The 18,421-nt window shown below is 33.6% G+C and overlaps 1 protein-coding gene across 1 annotated transcript in view; it reads left to right on the top strand.

Moving 5' to 3' along the window:
• PEX7 (peroxisomal biogenesis factor 7) overlaps positions 1–18,421 on the top strand; it is a 53,004-nt gene that overhangs the window by 12,100 nt on the left and 22,483 nt on the right. Inside the window, exons 6-8 of the mRNA XM_004673884.2 lie at positions 10,563–10,669; positions 12,315–12,428; positions 13,927–13,982. Coding sequence (XP_004673941.1) covers positions 10,563–10,669; positions 12,315–12,428; positions 13,927–13,982 — 277 coding nt within the window. The remainder of the gene's footprint in view (positions 1–10,562; positions 10,670–12,314; positions 12,429–13,926; positions 13,983–18,421) is intronic.

An 18,421-nucleotide genomic window follows, 5' to 3' on the forward strand; every position in this document is an offset into this window, starting at 1 on the left:
ATACACAAATTTGGTTTCCTGGTCCATTTATATTTCATATTAAACCTAAAGTTTAACTTACAACTAAGTTGTGATAAACATTGCTCAGTTTCTGCAGTGCCTTTTCAAGCACAGAGACCACCAGCTAAGTGCTCATTAAAGTAGCTGTCACTGCCTCTCTGTGCGTCGCTGCGTCGCTGCTCTGAAGCATGTCTCTCTGGCCCTTTGCCTGCTCATCCCCCTGCAGTTCTGCCTTCCCGGGTCTTGTATTTTCATCCTTTGCTACCCTCTACCCATGGTTAGCAGATAGAATTATTCTCCACAGTAAGGAAACATTATATTGGAATGCATTTGGATTTATACTTCATGTAGTTCATTGGTTGTAGTTCATATGTTCAAATAATGGATAGTCTAGCAATATGGTAATATCAATCTCTTCCATACCATGACTTTTAATAATCTGAATTAGAAAGAACGCAACTATTAATTGACAGGTATAGTTTGTCAAGGCATATCACAACTGGTTATAAATCTTTAAAAATAGGGAAACATTCTTGTTCTTTGTTAGGCCACTGAACTGTTTTTGCTTAACTGACTTAATCCTTGGTTTGCTTATCAGCACACCAAGAGTCTTACTAAAAGTTAAAAAGGTATATAAAAAATTTTATGGTAATTGACAAAGATATTTCATCATTCTGTTTTTGCTTCTTTATAATTTTCAAAAGTAACGTTATAAAGAAAAACAAAAACGGTATCCCACTAATCACTATTCTAGACTATATGCATAGAAAAGAAAAAGAATACAGAAAATATGCCAAATGGAAAGTAAAAGCCTCCCATGGGAGCAAAGGGAGGAGAAGAGAGCCAGTGGACTGTGGCAAAGGATTTTGGATGTTTTTGTGGTAATTATGATGTGGTAACTTAATCTGAAGAGGTGTGGACCTGTACTGCACCTCTTACTCATATACAGTGGTAGAAACCATTGTTCCCTCAATAAAAAATAGTAAGTAAAAAAGAATCACATAAATATTTAGTTAACCATCTGTTAATTCAGAGGTACATGACAAGAAGCCAGTGTTTGTTCAGAGTATTCCAGGGTGAAAAGTTATTAAAATTAGATCATTTGGGGAAGGTATACATACATATCTGCTAATGCTAATCATTTTCAAATCTATTTATTCAAAACAACTCTGGTTTTATATCTTTGCAAATTGTAATTTAAAATTCTAAATGATTTTGTAAACTAGTTTTTGTGTATTACACACTACAGATTAAACAAAATAGTAACAACAACTTTCCCAATCTAGGTGATCTGAGTTAATTATGATAATAAGAATTTTGGAAGAGTTAAGGTAACAACTATTTTAAGATTTGGATATTGAAATGGTAAGCAGTTGTACCCCCTCAGTCTTTTAAATGTTTGCCAATTTGATGCATGAAAAATTATATATAATTGTTTTGATTTGCATATTGGATTACTAGCAAAAGTGATGACCTATGTTTATGTGTATTATTTTAATGCTGAAAATTATTTTTAATTTCTAAAAATTAAAAATAACTGAATGTCCCTGAAATCTGCATGTATAATTAGGTTGAAAACATTCAGAAAATGTGAAAACTTTCAGGAAGGCAACTTACCTACAGACAAATATGCCCATTAAAATTAATACAAACTTAAAAATTTTTCCTTAGGCAGTCAGTGTTGGTTAGCAATAGTGATTATGTTTTAGGAACATCGGTTTATATTGTTTTGGATATATGTAACCATACCATGCTTATGCAGTATTTTTAGATCCTGAAACAATAAAGGATAATAATGACTTCTGTATTTAAAGGTACACTTGATTAAACTGATGTTTTATATGCTAATTAAAATTAGCAGCATTGTTTTCTAGAATAAAGAGCCATATACTATGTAAACTTAAACTTATCATTATTATTTTTTTTTAATTTACTTATTTGTGCATACAGAACTGGGGTATAGGCCAGAGGCTCAGGGGTGGTGAGAGGCTTCACCAGAGACAGAGTGGGGAACAGAACAGGCAGATCGACAAAGTACACTGCTGAGGGGAGCAGCGGGCGGGTCAGGAGAGATCTGCCAAGCCATGTGGTCACCTCCGGGGCAGGCAGGAATCGAACTCATGCGGAAGCGGCTTTAGATTCTCAGTGCTGTGCTTTAACCCGCTGCGCCACCAGGGAGGGCCCAACTTATCATTACTTTTAAATTTTCTAAGTTTTTTAAGTCAGTTTTTCCCTTCCCCCCACAATCAAGTCTTTTGCAAATGGGCCAGTATGATCTTTTTTATTGTCACATTTCCTTTGTGATGCCTAAATTTTTTTCTTTGATCTTTTTTTATGGCACAGCTAATCATAGGTTAGGTGTATATAAAGTAAACAGTGTTTCTACTAACACACTTATTTGAATTAACTGACCCTTTAGTCTGCTTGTATAACATGGGTTAGTTGTCTTTTATGCTTTATGTTAGTGTAAATGCTAGTAAGTTTCATGCTGAAAATGAATCAAATTATGAGAAGACCCTATAGGTCAGCATAATGGTTTTACATTTACCATTTTATAACTTTACTACTGGTGAAATGCCCAACTTCAAGAGTACTAGTACATGGTAAATTGAAATTCTTTTAACTGTGAATTTGATTGACGCTAACATGATTTTCTTAGGGTACAGCTGTGCCTTGTGCTGGTAATCTGCAGTTTCATTTTAAACTTTCAGTGATATTAGTGGTATATGGCTGATCTGTCTACAGAATGAAGTGAAACATGCTTTCCTTCTAGTCAAACAGTGATATGTGTTCTGTAAGCTTTGTAAAAACTAAAATTAATTAATAAAAACTAATAATAATAATAAAAAATACTTTTACATATTTGGAAACTTCTTGAGCAGATAGCTTTTGAGACATTTCTTTACCTTGCTATTGAATTTAGTTTTGTTCATTTATATTAGTTAAGGATCTAAAATAATCTTCATTTATTTTTAATCATTGTTCTTTTTGTGCCCATGACTTAACATAAAATCTGGTAATGACAAAATTGTGAACTAATACGGCTGCATTTATTTAAACATCAGGCAGTTGTGTATATTAGCCCTTTATTTGGATTGAGTCACATACAACTCTTTCTTTTACATTGGCCTTTTGTGTGTGTGTGTGTATATATACACACACACACACAAATATATATACAAACAATATTGACTCTAGTTGTTCTCCATAGAATATTCAGTATTGAGATGGAACAGCAGAAAAATATTGTATATGGAGAGCTGGTAATATAATCTCAAAATTTAGCTTTTGAAACTTCATATATTATAAATGAGTAGTATAAAAAATAGTCTTTTGTCAACAGAATGGTCATTTGCTCACTAGAGGCAGAAAACTTCTGTTTAGTGATGTTGCCTTCATTGGTTACATTAGAAATGATTACAAATAATGATCCTATCAGCTAGGCCATCTTTGGTTGAAGGTCAGAGAAATTTTGGCCCAAATCACCTTAAAGAAGATAATTTCTTTGTTCATGTAGTTCAGAAGTCCACAACTGATCTGCCTTAGTACACATAGCTGTATGTAGAAGTCAAAAAGGGATTTTCATGTCAGTGTCAGATAATCTGTGATAGCAAGATGGCAGTTACTCTAACCCCTACCTCCTTTCTGGAGTCCGTCCAGAGAAAAAAGTGACAGGTTCCTCCAGAGACATCTAGGAAAGTATCATTTTCTCTTGTTGGCTCTGAAGGTTACGTGACTATTCCTAACCTAATCGTTATGCCTCTGAAGGGGGGTATAATGTATTGGTTGGGGCGGGCCTGCTTTAGCTTGTACTCCTGAGAATGGAAATGGGAGAGGGTGGTCAAATTGCATGTGCTAGGCATTGAAAAGGTGGATTCTGCTTAGTTAGGCATGGGTAGATTCCTGGGGCCCCAGTGATCACTAAAATAAACAGAGGGGAGATGATAAAAATCAGTTACTGCACCTATGGATTATGAAGTAAATTCCTTTGTAGGGGTAACTGGACATGGTAAAAACAGTTTCTGCTAGGTTTAGTGATTTTTGTAAACTTATTAGATGGTCTGTTTATGAAGCATTTGACAATTTCCTTTGTGATAACTTTTAACTATTAGGCTACTTAGCAAAGTTGAAAAAATTTAGTTTTTCTTCCATTCTGCAAAAATACTGGAAGGTGTAAGCCCTGACACTCTCATGGTGCCTTTTCCACTTTGAGTAAGTCAAGAAAGTTTGCTTGCCTAGCTATTACCATACATTAATAGGCAAACTTTGTATCTTTTCTTTACCCAACTTGTTTTCAGATATTTTCTATAGAGCAGTGATTTTTCTTATATAGTTGAGTGCCTTATACAGCCAAACACTAAAATACTTTTCACTATTATGTAGTAACCATCTTACAAGAATGAAAACCAAACAAACCTGAGGTTAATTTTAATCGATGAGAATGATATTGTTAATCAGTCAGTTTGGTATTTATTGAATGACCCCCACTGAACATATAGTGTGGAGAAAAACTGACAGGGTTTCTGTTCTCTGAGAGTATATTGTCCAGTAGGAGAGAGATGCTAAGAAAAAGAAAAAAAAACAAAAAAACTAGCAACAGGTAAAATGATAACAATGTGAAATCTTTGAGGGAGAGGTAGCCAGCAGTGGTTAGGAGTATGGACATAACAGCTGAACAGCTGGCTGCCTGGTGTCAGAGTCCACTGTCACTTCTGTTGCATGACTGTGCTGCTTCTTAAGCTCTGTCTCTTATTTCTCATTTGAAAAATAAGGTGGGGCCCTCCCGGGTGGTGCAACAGGTTGGAGCACAGCACTGCAAAGCTGGCTGCAGCCACTTCCATGCGAGTTGGATCCCCGCCCTGGAGGTGACCGCATGGCGCAGCAGACTTCTCCTGGCCTACCCACTGCTCCCCTCAGCAGTATACTATGTTGATCTGCCTGTTCTGCTCCCCACTCTGACTCTGGTGAGTGCTCTCACCGCCCCTGAGCTTCTGGCCTGTACCCAGTTCTGTATGATTTATAAATCATATATTTATAAAGATTTATAAGTAAATCTTTAAAAAGAAAAAGAAAATAAGATGATGACAGTATCCTTCTCATCGAGTCTTGATTAGGACTAAATGAATTAATATAAATAAAAGGCATAGAATAATGCCTGCCACAGAGTAAGAATTCTATCAATGCTGTGTTTTATTAACATGTATACTCCAGGTTCTGTTAAACATAACAAGAGACTCCTGAACTACTCACATTTGGCTGGCTAGGGAAGGAGTAGTATTTAAGTTGCTACCTTATGAACACGTAAGAGTTAGGAAATGAAACAGAAACGAAGGATGGGCATTGGCAAGAACAGAACATTTCTCAGAGAAGTAATTGACATTGCTTCTCTGAGAACTAAAATTCAAAACAGAGTTTTAGGGTAACTTGCTTTAGGTGAAATCTGAAATCCATGGCTGTATGGTAACATGCTAGTGTAGGAATTCTCAAACCTGGCTTTCATCAGACTCATTGGGCAAGCTGGGAAAAAAAAAAACAAAAAACAAAACAAAACACTAAACCAATTCTGAGCCACCTCTTAGTTCTACTGAATCAAAAGCCCCCTGGAAGTTATATGTTTTAATTACCTCAGCTGAATCTAATGCTTAGCCTGATTTGGAAGGGCTGTACCAGTCTATGGTCTATCTCTGCTTGAGATGCCAAATTAATGGTTGACATAATAGCAATTACATGTTTGTTTTAATAGAAATATATTCATCCATTTTTAAAACTTCATAGAATGGTACATTTGCTGAATTGAGAGGGGAAGTTTGTTTTCATGCTTACATACAAGAGTACTCTATTCTTTGCATAAGAATCATTCTCAATTTAAAAGTTCACAGTTATAGAACACAAAATTATAAAGTAGTTGTTTTTAAAGGTAGAAGTTTATAGACCATCAAAATATCCAGCTCTGTGGCACACAATTATGTCATTGAGCTACTATAGTGACTTATATTTTAAGATATCTGAGGATATAACATTAAATTCTTCCAATTTAGTTACTGTCAAAGTTGTATGGTGTTTACAAATCTAGGACTAAGTTTATTATCATTGGCTAAGTCAAGCCCAAAAGGGGGGAAATTTCTTGAGATTTTGATCTAGATTTACCTTCTATAGCACAGTTCTCTGAGGACATTATGTTTTGCCTAGTTCATGATAGGGATATTAATAGAGAGCTCATATTTCTAAACTATCTAGGAAAGAAAGGAAAAATATTTGATCTCTTTACCTAAAGTGATTAACATGAAGTAAACTTTTTTTTTGAACCATAAAAATTTAGTTACTGGTATTGACTCCATTAATTCCCTAGGTAAGAGCTGTGCTTGAATGTGTAGGATCTAAGAGTTAAAAATTGGCATTTTATCCTAAGAAAAAAGTGATATTACATGTGATGGGCACCTGGTATTTCAATGAAATTGTGTGACCAGTATGCATCCTTTTGGACCCGAATCACTTCATAGTTTCATACTCAGTATTTTCACTCATTCCCGCTACCCAGCTTCCTCTTACCTGCCCATTGAAATTAGACATAGTAGAGTGAAGACATCCTCTCCCATATCATGCACTGAGCTTACTGGTTCTGCTGCCAGTGGGAAGTCTGCAACTGATTGAGAGAAGCTGGTCATTCAGGTGGTCTGTAGCACCATCACAAGGCCCTAGCAAATGTCTAGCCAATAATGAAAGACCAGTTGTCTGGAAAATGCAATTAAAAAATATATAAATACAGATTTCCTGGTGTTCAGAAGAGTTGAATGAGTCATTGTACCATTTGGCCAGAAGTTTTCTCTTCTACCTGCAAAGTCATGTAATGAGGAGAAAGTGCCAAATGTGTACATCAAAAGCAATAGTCAAGAAAGTGGAATTCTTAGCTCCTTCAGAGCTAAGAATTGACAAAGGTAATACAACATCTCTTACAACTATTTTTGGTGTCTAATTAACTGGAACGGTGGACAGCCTAAGCCATGATTTTTTTTTTTTAAATATTGCTTGAATATGATGAAGACCTAAAATATCCCAGAGAAACTTGGAATAATCACCTACCTAGCCTTTGTTATTTTAATTTATTAAAGTGTAATTGTGCACAATCTAAGTGTATAATGCAAGGATTTTCTCAATGAACACAACTGTGTACCAATACCCAAATCAAGAAATAGAACAGTCTAAGAGACCGCTCTTACAACCTTCATTTTAGGACTTTTCCAATCATTATCTTACTACTCCCCACCCCACTCCAGGGAGATAAATGTGCTGACACTTTTCTCCATAAATTAATGTTGCCCTGTTTTTTATACTTTTGTCACTGGTTTATTTTAGTCAATATTTTGTTGAGTCATATTGTCGCTAGAATAACTGTTACTTCTTAATCATCTCATCCACTTTCATTGCAGTTTTAGTATTGTACATCATTCACACACAGAGAATGCTTTAGCTGTGGCTATTATAAACTATAGGCTTTATAGTATAGCCCGATAGTAAGTATAAACTTCTGAAGACTAGTATGCTTCATTTAAGCATTTATTTTAGTGGGAAACTTGTACTGAAATCAAATTTTATTTTGTGGGGTGTAGCGGGGGGAGAGTGGGCCTTTTAGAATTTTAAGGTATAAATTCTAAGCCTGTAGATGAATTCCCTACATGGTGATAGGGCTTTTCTTTACCTGCAGATATTGAACTGTCCTAGCTCTTTGTCAGATTTATTGAAAAGCTACCCCCGAGAAGGAAGGAGGGGTGCTCGACTATCCCTAGGATATCTTCTGTCTCTAATTTGGTCTTTTCTTGCTTGTTCACTGGACTCTGCAGCTTTTCTTTCTCCATATTTGGAGACAATGTGGCCGCTAGCAGCTTTTCAGTGTTACAACCTATAAATTCTATCATAAAAGGGAATGACATTATCTTTTCAGTATAGTTCAGAAAAATCACATTTACTACCTATGACCTGTCAACCATGATCAGGGAAGGGATGATATGCTGTGACTATCTTGCTCGGACCTACCCCTGGCTGGCCAACTGTGTTTAGTACAGGTCATTTTAGAATCACATGGGGAGAAGAGGACCTTCCTCCTAGTGGGGTGTTGCTAGCTCACGGAACACTAGACATCCATGCAACCCTGCTATATAGTTCAAAGGCTACAAAAAAATCACAAAAGATTGTTTTATTAAAGCTATTTAGAACTTTTAAATAAATTCCTAGATCATACACTGATTATAATTAGGGTCCCTAAAGATATTTGAAACTCTAGTCTCTACCAATTTTAAAGTTATAATTTTTTTTTCAAGTTCTTCATTCCCTCTCATCCCTGCTTAATCCTTAGTTTATTCTCTTTTACCAGAGCAGTCTTCAACGTTTTGTAAAATAGGGGCATGGTGTTTATAAATAAACTCATCTCCTCCCCCAAGCAGTAGTATATATTTATGGATCTATAAAAGCATAATAAAGTATTATAAAAATGTAGACTTACGGGGTGCTTGCCAAAATATGATTGTGGTAAACCTCTGTGGTTAGGAAGATGGGGAATGTGACCTAGAACTAGAATAGAGGTTTAGACCTTTCCTGTTGTGTTTTATTGTTTTTATTTCTAAAGTAACTCTGGGGTCAATGTGGCCTTAATGTGTTATGCATTTGTGTGATGAAATGTTTTTTGTCAAATTTCCAGAAAAAATTGACAAAGGAATGATTTCTTAGGTTGATCATATGACACTGCTGCAGCATCACTAGCAAGTAGCAGAGTGTGGTTGTGGTGCACACAGACCCCATGGGGCCCAGCAGCCGGTTCCAAGTCCCCAGCGCATCACTTCCTGCCTTAAGCACGTTATTTCATCTTTATGTGCTTACATTTTCTCATTTGTCAATTGCAAAAATTAATTTTCATATTGAAATTTCTGTCTCATTTGCTGTGATGTATGTAAAAGTTAATATATATAAAATGTTTAGAACATCTGGCACATAGTAAGTACTAAATAAATTTTAGCAGTTATGTGTGCTGCTATAATAGGGACAGGAGTGACTTCATGAGTGTATTTTATTCATTTTTTTTTAAACCTACCCTCATTTTAACTTTATAAGGCAGATATTTTAATATAGAATAGGAAACTGCAAATTGGAAAGTTAAGTAGCTTGAATAAATATCAACAGCTACCAAATGACAGAGCTTTGGAATGCCAAAGCCCCTTTTTGTAATAACCTTTGCATTTCATTACTACCAAGAATTTCATTCTTAGGTTTCTTAAGCAACTTCCAAATAAATCAAGAATATAGGAAAATAGGTATAGGTTAAATAAAGGGTAATTTTAATAGTTAGCATTTTTAAATTATCCACTGTGGTGTTTACTGTTAGCTGCTTTCAGAAACTATTAGGTGCTATTACTCTAAATTCTTTTACCAACCTACATGTGAACATTCTATTTCCTTTTCAGAAATAAAATGTTCATCTCAGAGATATTACATAAAGTGTGCAGGGCCATGTAATGACTTAAGTGAAATACAAGACCATGCCTGACATTACATCATGCTTCATTTCATTGTCATGAGGCTGAACTAGTTTTCTCCAAGGTCAGTTACTGTAGCTTACTTTTTATATATGTATTCATGTATATAAATAAATAAATGTATGTATTCTGGTTTTTATTCATTTGACCATCTATTCCTTGTATCATACAAAAATTGAAGACAAAGAACATAAACTATTTAATCAGGGGTGACGCTTTGCAACTAAGCAATGTAAACCATTTCTATCATAAAGCAAAATATAATCCTCAGTGGTTTTTTTCCAGCTTGTTTTCCCAAGGAGAAGAATATTCTTCTTGCCCATGAAAATGTAGTAAATGTAAAAGTTAAGATTTAAAAATTCTCCAAATTGGCTTGGTAGATTTTGCCAACATTTAACAGTTAAATTGTTGTTACTGATTTTCTTTAAAGATGTGTTTATTTATATATAGAAGAACTGGGGTGCAGGTGAGAAGTACAGGGATGAGAGGATTCACCAGAGACAGAGTGGGGAGCAGAATAGGCAGATCAACTGATCAACTGATACATACTACTGAGGGTTGCAGGAGAGGGCTGCAGTGCCATGTGGCTAGCTCCCTGCTCAGATATCGAACTCATGCTGCAGTGGCTGGTGATAGTTTGATAACACTAAGACTCTAGCCCCTGCGCCACCAGGGAGGCCCTTCATATTCATTTTTTTTGTAGAATATTCTGTTGCAGAGGCTTGATTTTCAGAGCCGTTTCTTATCCTGAAGAAAAATGTGTGTATATTCACTTCTCTACTTCCTTCAGTGTGAGATTCAGATTCTTCTGCTTTGAATAGATCTAAAAACATTTATCATGATATAGTTCTTCACTTTTTGTCATTCTCACTCATTATAGGAGTTTAAAATAATACCTAATGTTTTCTGTGATGGGTAGATGGCAGTATTCCAACAGTGAGAGTGGCGTATCTTCTAGTTACTCATCATCATGAGCACAATATGTCACTGAGTATCCCAATACTGTGATGAAAATGAGCAAGTCTTCTCTTTCCCCAGGTGATCAGACTCTGAGAATCTGGGATATGAAGGCAAGAGGAGTCAGAATTGTGATTCCAGCACATCATGCAGAAATTTTGAGTTGTGACTGGTGTAAATACAATGAGGTATCGTATCTTGCTCTGTCCTGAGCTGCTGAGTTCTTCCCTAATAGTGAAATTTCTAGATTTTATTTCATTTCATTCATTTCTAGATTTTATTTGAATTTTGGTTCTGTTTATAGACCATTAAATTACATTCAGTCTCTTTCATTTCTAATTGATGACAGTGAGTGACCTGTATTAGCTTTAATTGGATTTAAGTGCACATAAAACAAGCAAATTAAGAACAGAAGTTCTGAAAGTTCAACAGTGCAGCCTTACTTGTTTGTTTGACAAACTGCTTTACAGTTTATATATATTTTTCTAGTATCATATAACTTTTTCCTTTATTGCTCTTAACCCCAATAATTTGTGTCATCTTTTGCTTTCATTTCATGTTCACTTTGCTGCTCACAGGCTGCTGAACTATTTGTAACTTGATTTTTAATTTGACAGTCCATCAGTTTTTAAAATTCTGTTTCATCTTTACTCATAAGCTTAACCAATCTTCATGCTTCTATAAGAGCAGTGTCCATGTGTAACTGAGCAAAGCTCTAGTTAGTCACATGAGCATATGAATTCAAATAGAATGAATTAAATATATGTAGATGTACTATCAAGTATGTTTAATGTACCTGTCTGTTGACTATGATGTTTTGGAAAATCTTACGCTTCTTGTTTTCATAAATTAATTTATGAAAGTTAAGAGAACTTAACTTAAAGGTCTCTTTAAATAAAAAAAAATAGTTTAAAAGAAATTATTGTAGTTAATAATAATACTTTCTTTAAATAAAAATTTCAGTGCTGATGATTACAGTTCAAATCACTGTCACAATTTTCCATGTAGGAAAGTGAAAATATGGATTATAATACTTGTAATACTTCTAATAAGGTACCAGTATACACTAGAGAGTTGTTTAAAAAGATTTTCTTTAAATTACTGAAACTTTCCTTAAATGAACTTAGACTGAAGCCCAGCACATTCAGACAATGAAGCACTATTCTACTTGAATAGGATGGGCCTGGGTGTGGACCGAGGGCTTGACCTATTCAGTGGAAGCTCTGGGTTCACCTAGGGCTCTCCATTAGCAGGATTTATAAAACTTCATTAGATAAGAGACTTACAGCTGTTTGCACAGACTGCAGAGATGATGAGATGGCAAGAGGTGGCTCTTGAGTATCGGGGACAAGTGATTTAAATTTAGAAAAACATCAAAAGTTAATGTATAATCCTTTGTTCTTTCAAATATTCTTAAACTGATAGGCATCTTGCCTTTTAGTGTCTGATAAAACCTCTGAGTGTGTGCTGAAGAGAAAGGAGGACTCGTTTGTCAGATACAATTTTTATACCTTATGTACTTACTACTACTAGGGGTGGGTTGTAGAATGCACAATGCTGTTTGGAACTGTGACTTTTTCTGTTGTGTGTAGAGTTCCATCAAACATATTAAGCATATGAAGCTCCTTTTCTTTCAAATCATGCTAATTTTTGTGTTTTCATATGTACTTTGATTCCTTTCTATGCTTTGTGTGTGTGTGTGTGTGTGTGTGTACACACACCTGTGTTTGGATTAATTAATTACCAAATTATAGATTTTGTTCTCAGTATGAAGCATGGGAACTGCTTAACTGCACAGATGTCACCATTTATTTTTCTTTGAATTGTTTTCAGAATTTGCTTGTGACAGGGGCAGTTGACTGTAGTTTGAGAGGCTGGGACTTGAGGAATGTAAGACAACCAGTATTTGAACTTCTTGGTCACACCTATGCTATTAGGAGAGTGAAAGTAAGTTCCTGTCTTTTCTTTGTGTATGTAGAATAAAAATTAAAATATACATATAATCAATGAAGTATATGTAGAAATGCACATAAGGATTGTGAATATTGATACCTTTTTATGCATGTTTTTATGCATGTTTTCTCAGTTAGTGATAATGAATTGAAAGCTAAAATTTGGTACAATATTTAAATGACTAAATGAATTGGTATAATGTAGACAACCAGTACTTAGGGTTAAATAAAAATGTCTTCCTCATGCCGTCATCCTCAATCTATTCCTTTCGGTATTTTTTTAGCTATAGTAGTTTACTTTTTGTATTTAGTCTTTATAATTTTCCTTCAGTGGGATGGTCTCTCTATTTGATTGGAATGTATCTTAAGACAGTTAATTCTTCTGTTTTCCTAACATACAATATACAAATATTCACAAATATTTAGGGTATAGAGAAAATTTCCACTGTATAGGCGGCTGAGAACAAAAAGCCTTTTTGTTGTTCCCAAGAAATTTGCCCAGCTATAAGTTTACTTGTTAGTGTACCAACTTTTAATTAGGTAGAGCTTACTACATCACAGTAGAACACCTCTTGTTAAATGACATCTCCTAATTTCATTCTTTGTTTTTTACATAAAACAGAAAATATGTCTTATTGCTCTTGTCAGTAAGATAACTATATTACTCCTATTTTTAAGGTTCTAAATTTAAGTTAATACTTTAACTTCTGTGGTCTACAATGTAACATATGAGATACAGTGTTAGCCCACAGGGTTTAATAGTTGAAAGATATTTTCTAAGAATTAGATAAGATACTGTAGGAAGAAATTTTGTATACTGTCAGTTATATTCAAATGTAGTTGTATATTTGTATATAGCTTGTAAAGTACTAGTAAGACAAACACTGAAATCATTGCAGAGGACGGCCTATTAAAGCATAAATTTACTTATCTAAAAGGCATTGATCTTTAACGCTACAGTTTTTGACTTTGATAGCACTTTCATTAGCTGTGATATAGAAATAACACAAAAATTATTTAAAAGATATTGTTAAGTTACATTACATTTTGATGTTTCATTGATATTTGTGCTTATATATAGGATATATATTCATTTTATCATATAATATATATTCATACTTTATTAAAATATATAATTATGTATGTACTGACATATACTAAATTAAACCCCTTATATTTGTAGAAATTATTTTTGGATATCAATATGAAATTGTGTTTCATTTTTCCAGAACAGCAACATTTTGGGAATATTTTATCTTCAATAAGTTCTAAAAAGCTTGAGAGATGACTTTCTTTTTTTCCAGTAGATGGACACTGTATAAATCCATAAGGTAGTTTGCCTTGAATTAAAGCATATTAGGTTCAGAAAAGTCCTGACTGACTTTATGTTAGTCCTGACTGACTTTAATTTTATTGTACTATTTCAGGGAATTACCATCTGAAGTAGCATGTTAGAATTACAATTAATCTCACATTGTCTTTTCTTTTTTTAGTTTTCACCATTTCATGCTTCTGTATTGGCCTCTTGCTCCTATGATTTTACTGTAAGGTACAGTAGTTTTTTGATAAATTTTATTGTGAAATACCAAGTAACAATTGTATCTTTGCAATTTTAGGAAAGCTAATATGTTTATTCTTATTAATATAATCTGAATTGGGCACACTCGAATATTTACCACTAGGATTAATATTATGTTTTTCCTGTTTTTGTGATCTAACCATATCTATAAATAAATGATTTGCTATTTAACAACCTGTCTGTTTAAAAACCTTTTTTCCAACTTAGTTCTGTGTAGCTCCATCTTACTATATTGTTCTTAACCTTTAATCTCTAACACTTAACACAACTTCTGTCTCCCACTCAACAATAAAGACTACTTTTTTTTTTCTGGCAATTGTTTCTGTGGTAATGCCTTTCTATTGGGCTGTCAAAAAAGTCATATTTTTTTGTTTTTTGCTACAAAAATGCATCATGACTTTTCTGGCAATCCAGCATACTACAGATTTTATATCCATTATCTTTTAAATTTGATTTTTTTCATATCTGTAAAATTCATTCTTCAGATTTAATTATGTGCACATAATTAGCTCACAAAATTAAAATGAAGATTGTTTTAGATGAAAAACATCCATATCAGTATATGAATGATGGTGAACATATACACGTAAATGTAAGTATATGTGTGTATACTTACACATGTAAGTATAAATGTGTATCTATCTATATAGAAATATAGAAGTAACTCCATACCTCCCACACTACATAGGATTCATTCTTTTCTCAAATTTATAGTTCCTGATTTCCATTATCTGTAGTATATTTACTTTTTTGCTTGGAAAGTGGTTTCCAAGTTATAAAGTCATGCATCTGAAAAGAGAATCTCATTAATTAGAGTTCAACATTTGTTTAGTTCTTTCATTTATTCCAAATGTGTTTAAAAATTGTTTAGAATAGTTCTCCTCTCTTCCATCACTGTGGTCATATTATTCATTTGAAACTTGGTTTGAGACATTTCTTTCTGTGTCTATTCAGTTTTAGGGTTTCCTAGCCATCTTTGTTGATTTTATTTATTTGTTTATTGACTTAGGTCAGCAAAACATTAGCACTGTTGCAAAAGTCAAGGTACATGTAAAGATATATTCAGAAATGTGTCATTTTCCCCATTCTATTTCCCTATTCTCTCCAATTCATTCTATAGGGACTTGCACCTTAAAGCTAATGTCTTGATCAGATAAAAGACATGTATATTTATTTATTTCCCCTTTTCTTACATAAAAAGTAAAGTACTCTGGATATTTTTTCAGTTTTTTTTTTCTTTTTACTTAAAATATATCTTGGAAATCAGTTGATTATCAGTTTATAAAGATCAGTCTCATTCTACAAACATTACTTGATGTGACTATATTACTACTTATTTAACTACTCCTACATATGGCTATCTAGCTTTTTTCAAATTTTTTTTAAAAAAAGATTTATTTATTTGCGCATACAGAACTGGGGTACAGGCCAGAGGTGCAGGGGTGGTGAGAGGATTCACCAGAGACAGAGTGGGGAGCAGAACAGGCAGATCTTCCAACTATACTGCTGAGGGGAGCCGGGGGCCAGTCAGGAGCCCTCTGCTGAGCTTTGTGGAAAACCTCCGGGACAGGCAGGGATCAAAATCATGCAGATGTGGTTTTAGCTTCTTAGTGCTGTGCTTTAACCAGCTGTGCCACCAGGGAGGGCCTTTTTAAATATTTTTAAAATAAATTATGACACAGTGGGTAATAACCTTGGATGTATGTTCACATTGCTAGAGAATTAACTTCAGAGTATATTCCTAAAAATGGGATTGTTAGGTTAAAATGTAAATATACAGTTTTGATATTTGATAGTACTGAATTCTCATTCATAAGGAATATACCAATTTCCATTTTAAATAGCAATATTTGAGAGTGCTGATTTTGTTTTGTTTTAAGATTCTTATTCCATACCAACAATCTGGGCAATGTTTTACACTATGAAATTCCATGCTGCCTTTCATAATTTAATGTTGATTGTTAATACAGTTTTAGGCAATTATATTCCAATACATCAATTGTAATTTTACCTGGAGGCAAGCAAGAAGGGTGGTTGGTAGAAGGGAAGTCCCTTGTTTACAGTTAATTTGTGTAAGAAAATTCAGCTTGATATGTCTAACATTGAATTAAATTGAGAAAGGTTAGAAGAATTTATCAGTTTAGGTTGTCAAGATGGCATTAAAGAAAGGACTTAGAAGGCTGATGTTATATTAACTGGCAAGCCTGTCAGGTGACAGTGCTGTTTTTTGCTGTCACCTGAAGATCAGTGATTTTTTTATTTCTTAGGGTTTTTAGACATAGGATTGCATCATTTACAAATAAAAAAATTTTACATCATCAGTTCCAATTCTGGTACTTGTAATTGATTGATTACAAGTACCAGATACTTCTAATATAATGTTAACTGATGTTATGGAGAGTTTCTGATTCTTGTTTAGTAAAAATACTGTGGTCTCTCTGTTAAAAGTAAAATGCTAGCTTTGAGACAAAGTATGTGTGTTATTTATCATGCTAAGAAAATATGCATCAATTTCATTATTCTTGATTGTATTTTTAGATTTCAGAGATAGATTTTAATTTTTGTTAAAGGCTTTTCTCAATGTCTATGTTTCTTACAGCCATTGATACAATGTATGGTATTAGTGGAGTGAGCCATCCTTGCATTTGTGGACTAAATCTCTCTATGTATCATTATCTTACTGTATGTTGGATTTGTCTGCTGATACTTTGTTTATAGCTTTTCCATTAATATTTAAAGGTGATATTGGTCTATGATTTTCTTTCTTCTTTTTTTGTCTTATGTTTAAATGTTTTGCTTATAAATGTTTTCCTATATTTTCAAAGTTCTGGAACAGTTTGGGCAGCATTGAGCTACTTGGATTTGAAGTTTTGATAGAATTTCCATGTGAAACCATGGAAATTAGTGCTTTATGTGAACTACTTTCTTGATAGCTTTATTTTTTTTAAAGATGTTTGAGCTTTCTTTCTTTTGCTCAGTTTTGAAAATTATCCTTTGCTTATAAGTTTTTAAATTGTTTAGATATCAGTAGTATCAAGACTTTCTAATTTCTTCTGTTTCAATGGTTATTTAACTTTTAACATTTCTAATTTTGTATATATGTGATTTCTTAAATTGTTTAATGGTTATTTATTATTTTTCTGCAGCAAACAGGATTTTGATGTGTTGATTAGAGCTACTGTTTTTCTGTTCTGTACCTTAATAATTAATACTTTAGTCTTTATTACTTCTGTGTTGGTACTTCTGGTTCATTTTTTTCTCCAGCTTTTTGAGCTAGGAATTGATTTTTATTTTTTCATTTTGCTAGTGAAGTCCTTAAGGTTATAAATTTTTTTGGTTTCAGTTATAAATATGGGCCATAGAGTCTGATATGTTATCATTAGCATTTTAGAAAAGTGTAAGTTCTGTTTGTAGTTCCCTTTTTTCCAAGAGTAACTTGTTAGAAATTATTTAATTTCCAAATGAATATGACTTTTAATTCTTTAAAATTTGTAATTGAGTTTTAGTTTTACCACTTTGTAATCAGAGAGTACTGTTTTTAATCATATTGTTTTTCTGAAGTATATTTGGGGGAAGTTAGGTTATAATCAATTGTTGTTAATACCCATACACAGTTGAGAAGAAGATATATTTTCTTTTATCAGATTGTAAAGTACAATATATAATCCAAAAGCTTTACTTAAGTTTTTTTAGATCTTCTAAAACTCTTCTAGGTTTAACGTAGTTGGGTTGATTTCAGTATTCTGCAAAAATCTCTTAAAATGTTAAATGGGTTCTTTAGGTAGATTAAAGTCTTCCTTTACTTACAGCTTTTTTAAATTATAATTTTAAATATTCTGATTTATTATTTTATATTCTATAGGGACTCCAGTTAGGACTGTAGATATAGATTTGAAGGCCAGTTAACTTACTGACAATTCAGTCAGTAAGGTGAAATAAAGGAAGATACATTTGGAGAAAGAAAAGCAAAAAGATTGGTTCTTCAGGAGGAAATTACTGTTGAATGAAGGGGTCCAACAAGTCGAAGAAGGGTAGTGTTGTGGCACGAGCCCCTCATGTGCTCTGCAAAGTTGCATGTGTGGGAGTCATTCAAATTCATAACCACGTAAGGCCACTTCTGCTTCTCCTCAGACTTGTTATATATTACCTATATATTTGTTAAGAATTATTTCTTTGGTAGAGAGCCTAATATCATAGAAAAGGAAACAGAGATCAAAGCCCTAGATTTGCCCTCTCTAGAGTACCTGGCCCATGTCAAGCACTCTGTAAATTTCCTTCTCTTTCACATATGTGTTTGACATATGTGTTCTCCAACCTTTGTTTTCACTCTGTATTCCACTATCAATATATACTCTAGTATTTCTGTTCAAAATTGCTAAAATTAGCAGGATCACAAAGAGTCATTTAAA

Source organism: Condylura cristata, unplaced genomic scaffold (assembly GCF_000260355.1).
Source record: "Condylura cristata isolate star-nosed mole 26May11 unplaced genomic scaffold, ConCri1.0 scaffold00001, whole genome shotgun sequence".
Taxonomy (NCBI): domain Eukaryota; kingdom Metazoa; phylum Chordata; class Mammalia; order Eulipotyphla; family Talpidae; genus Condylura; species Condylura cristata.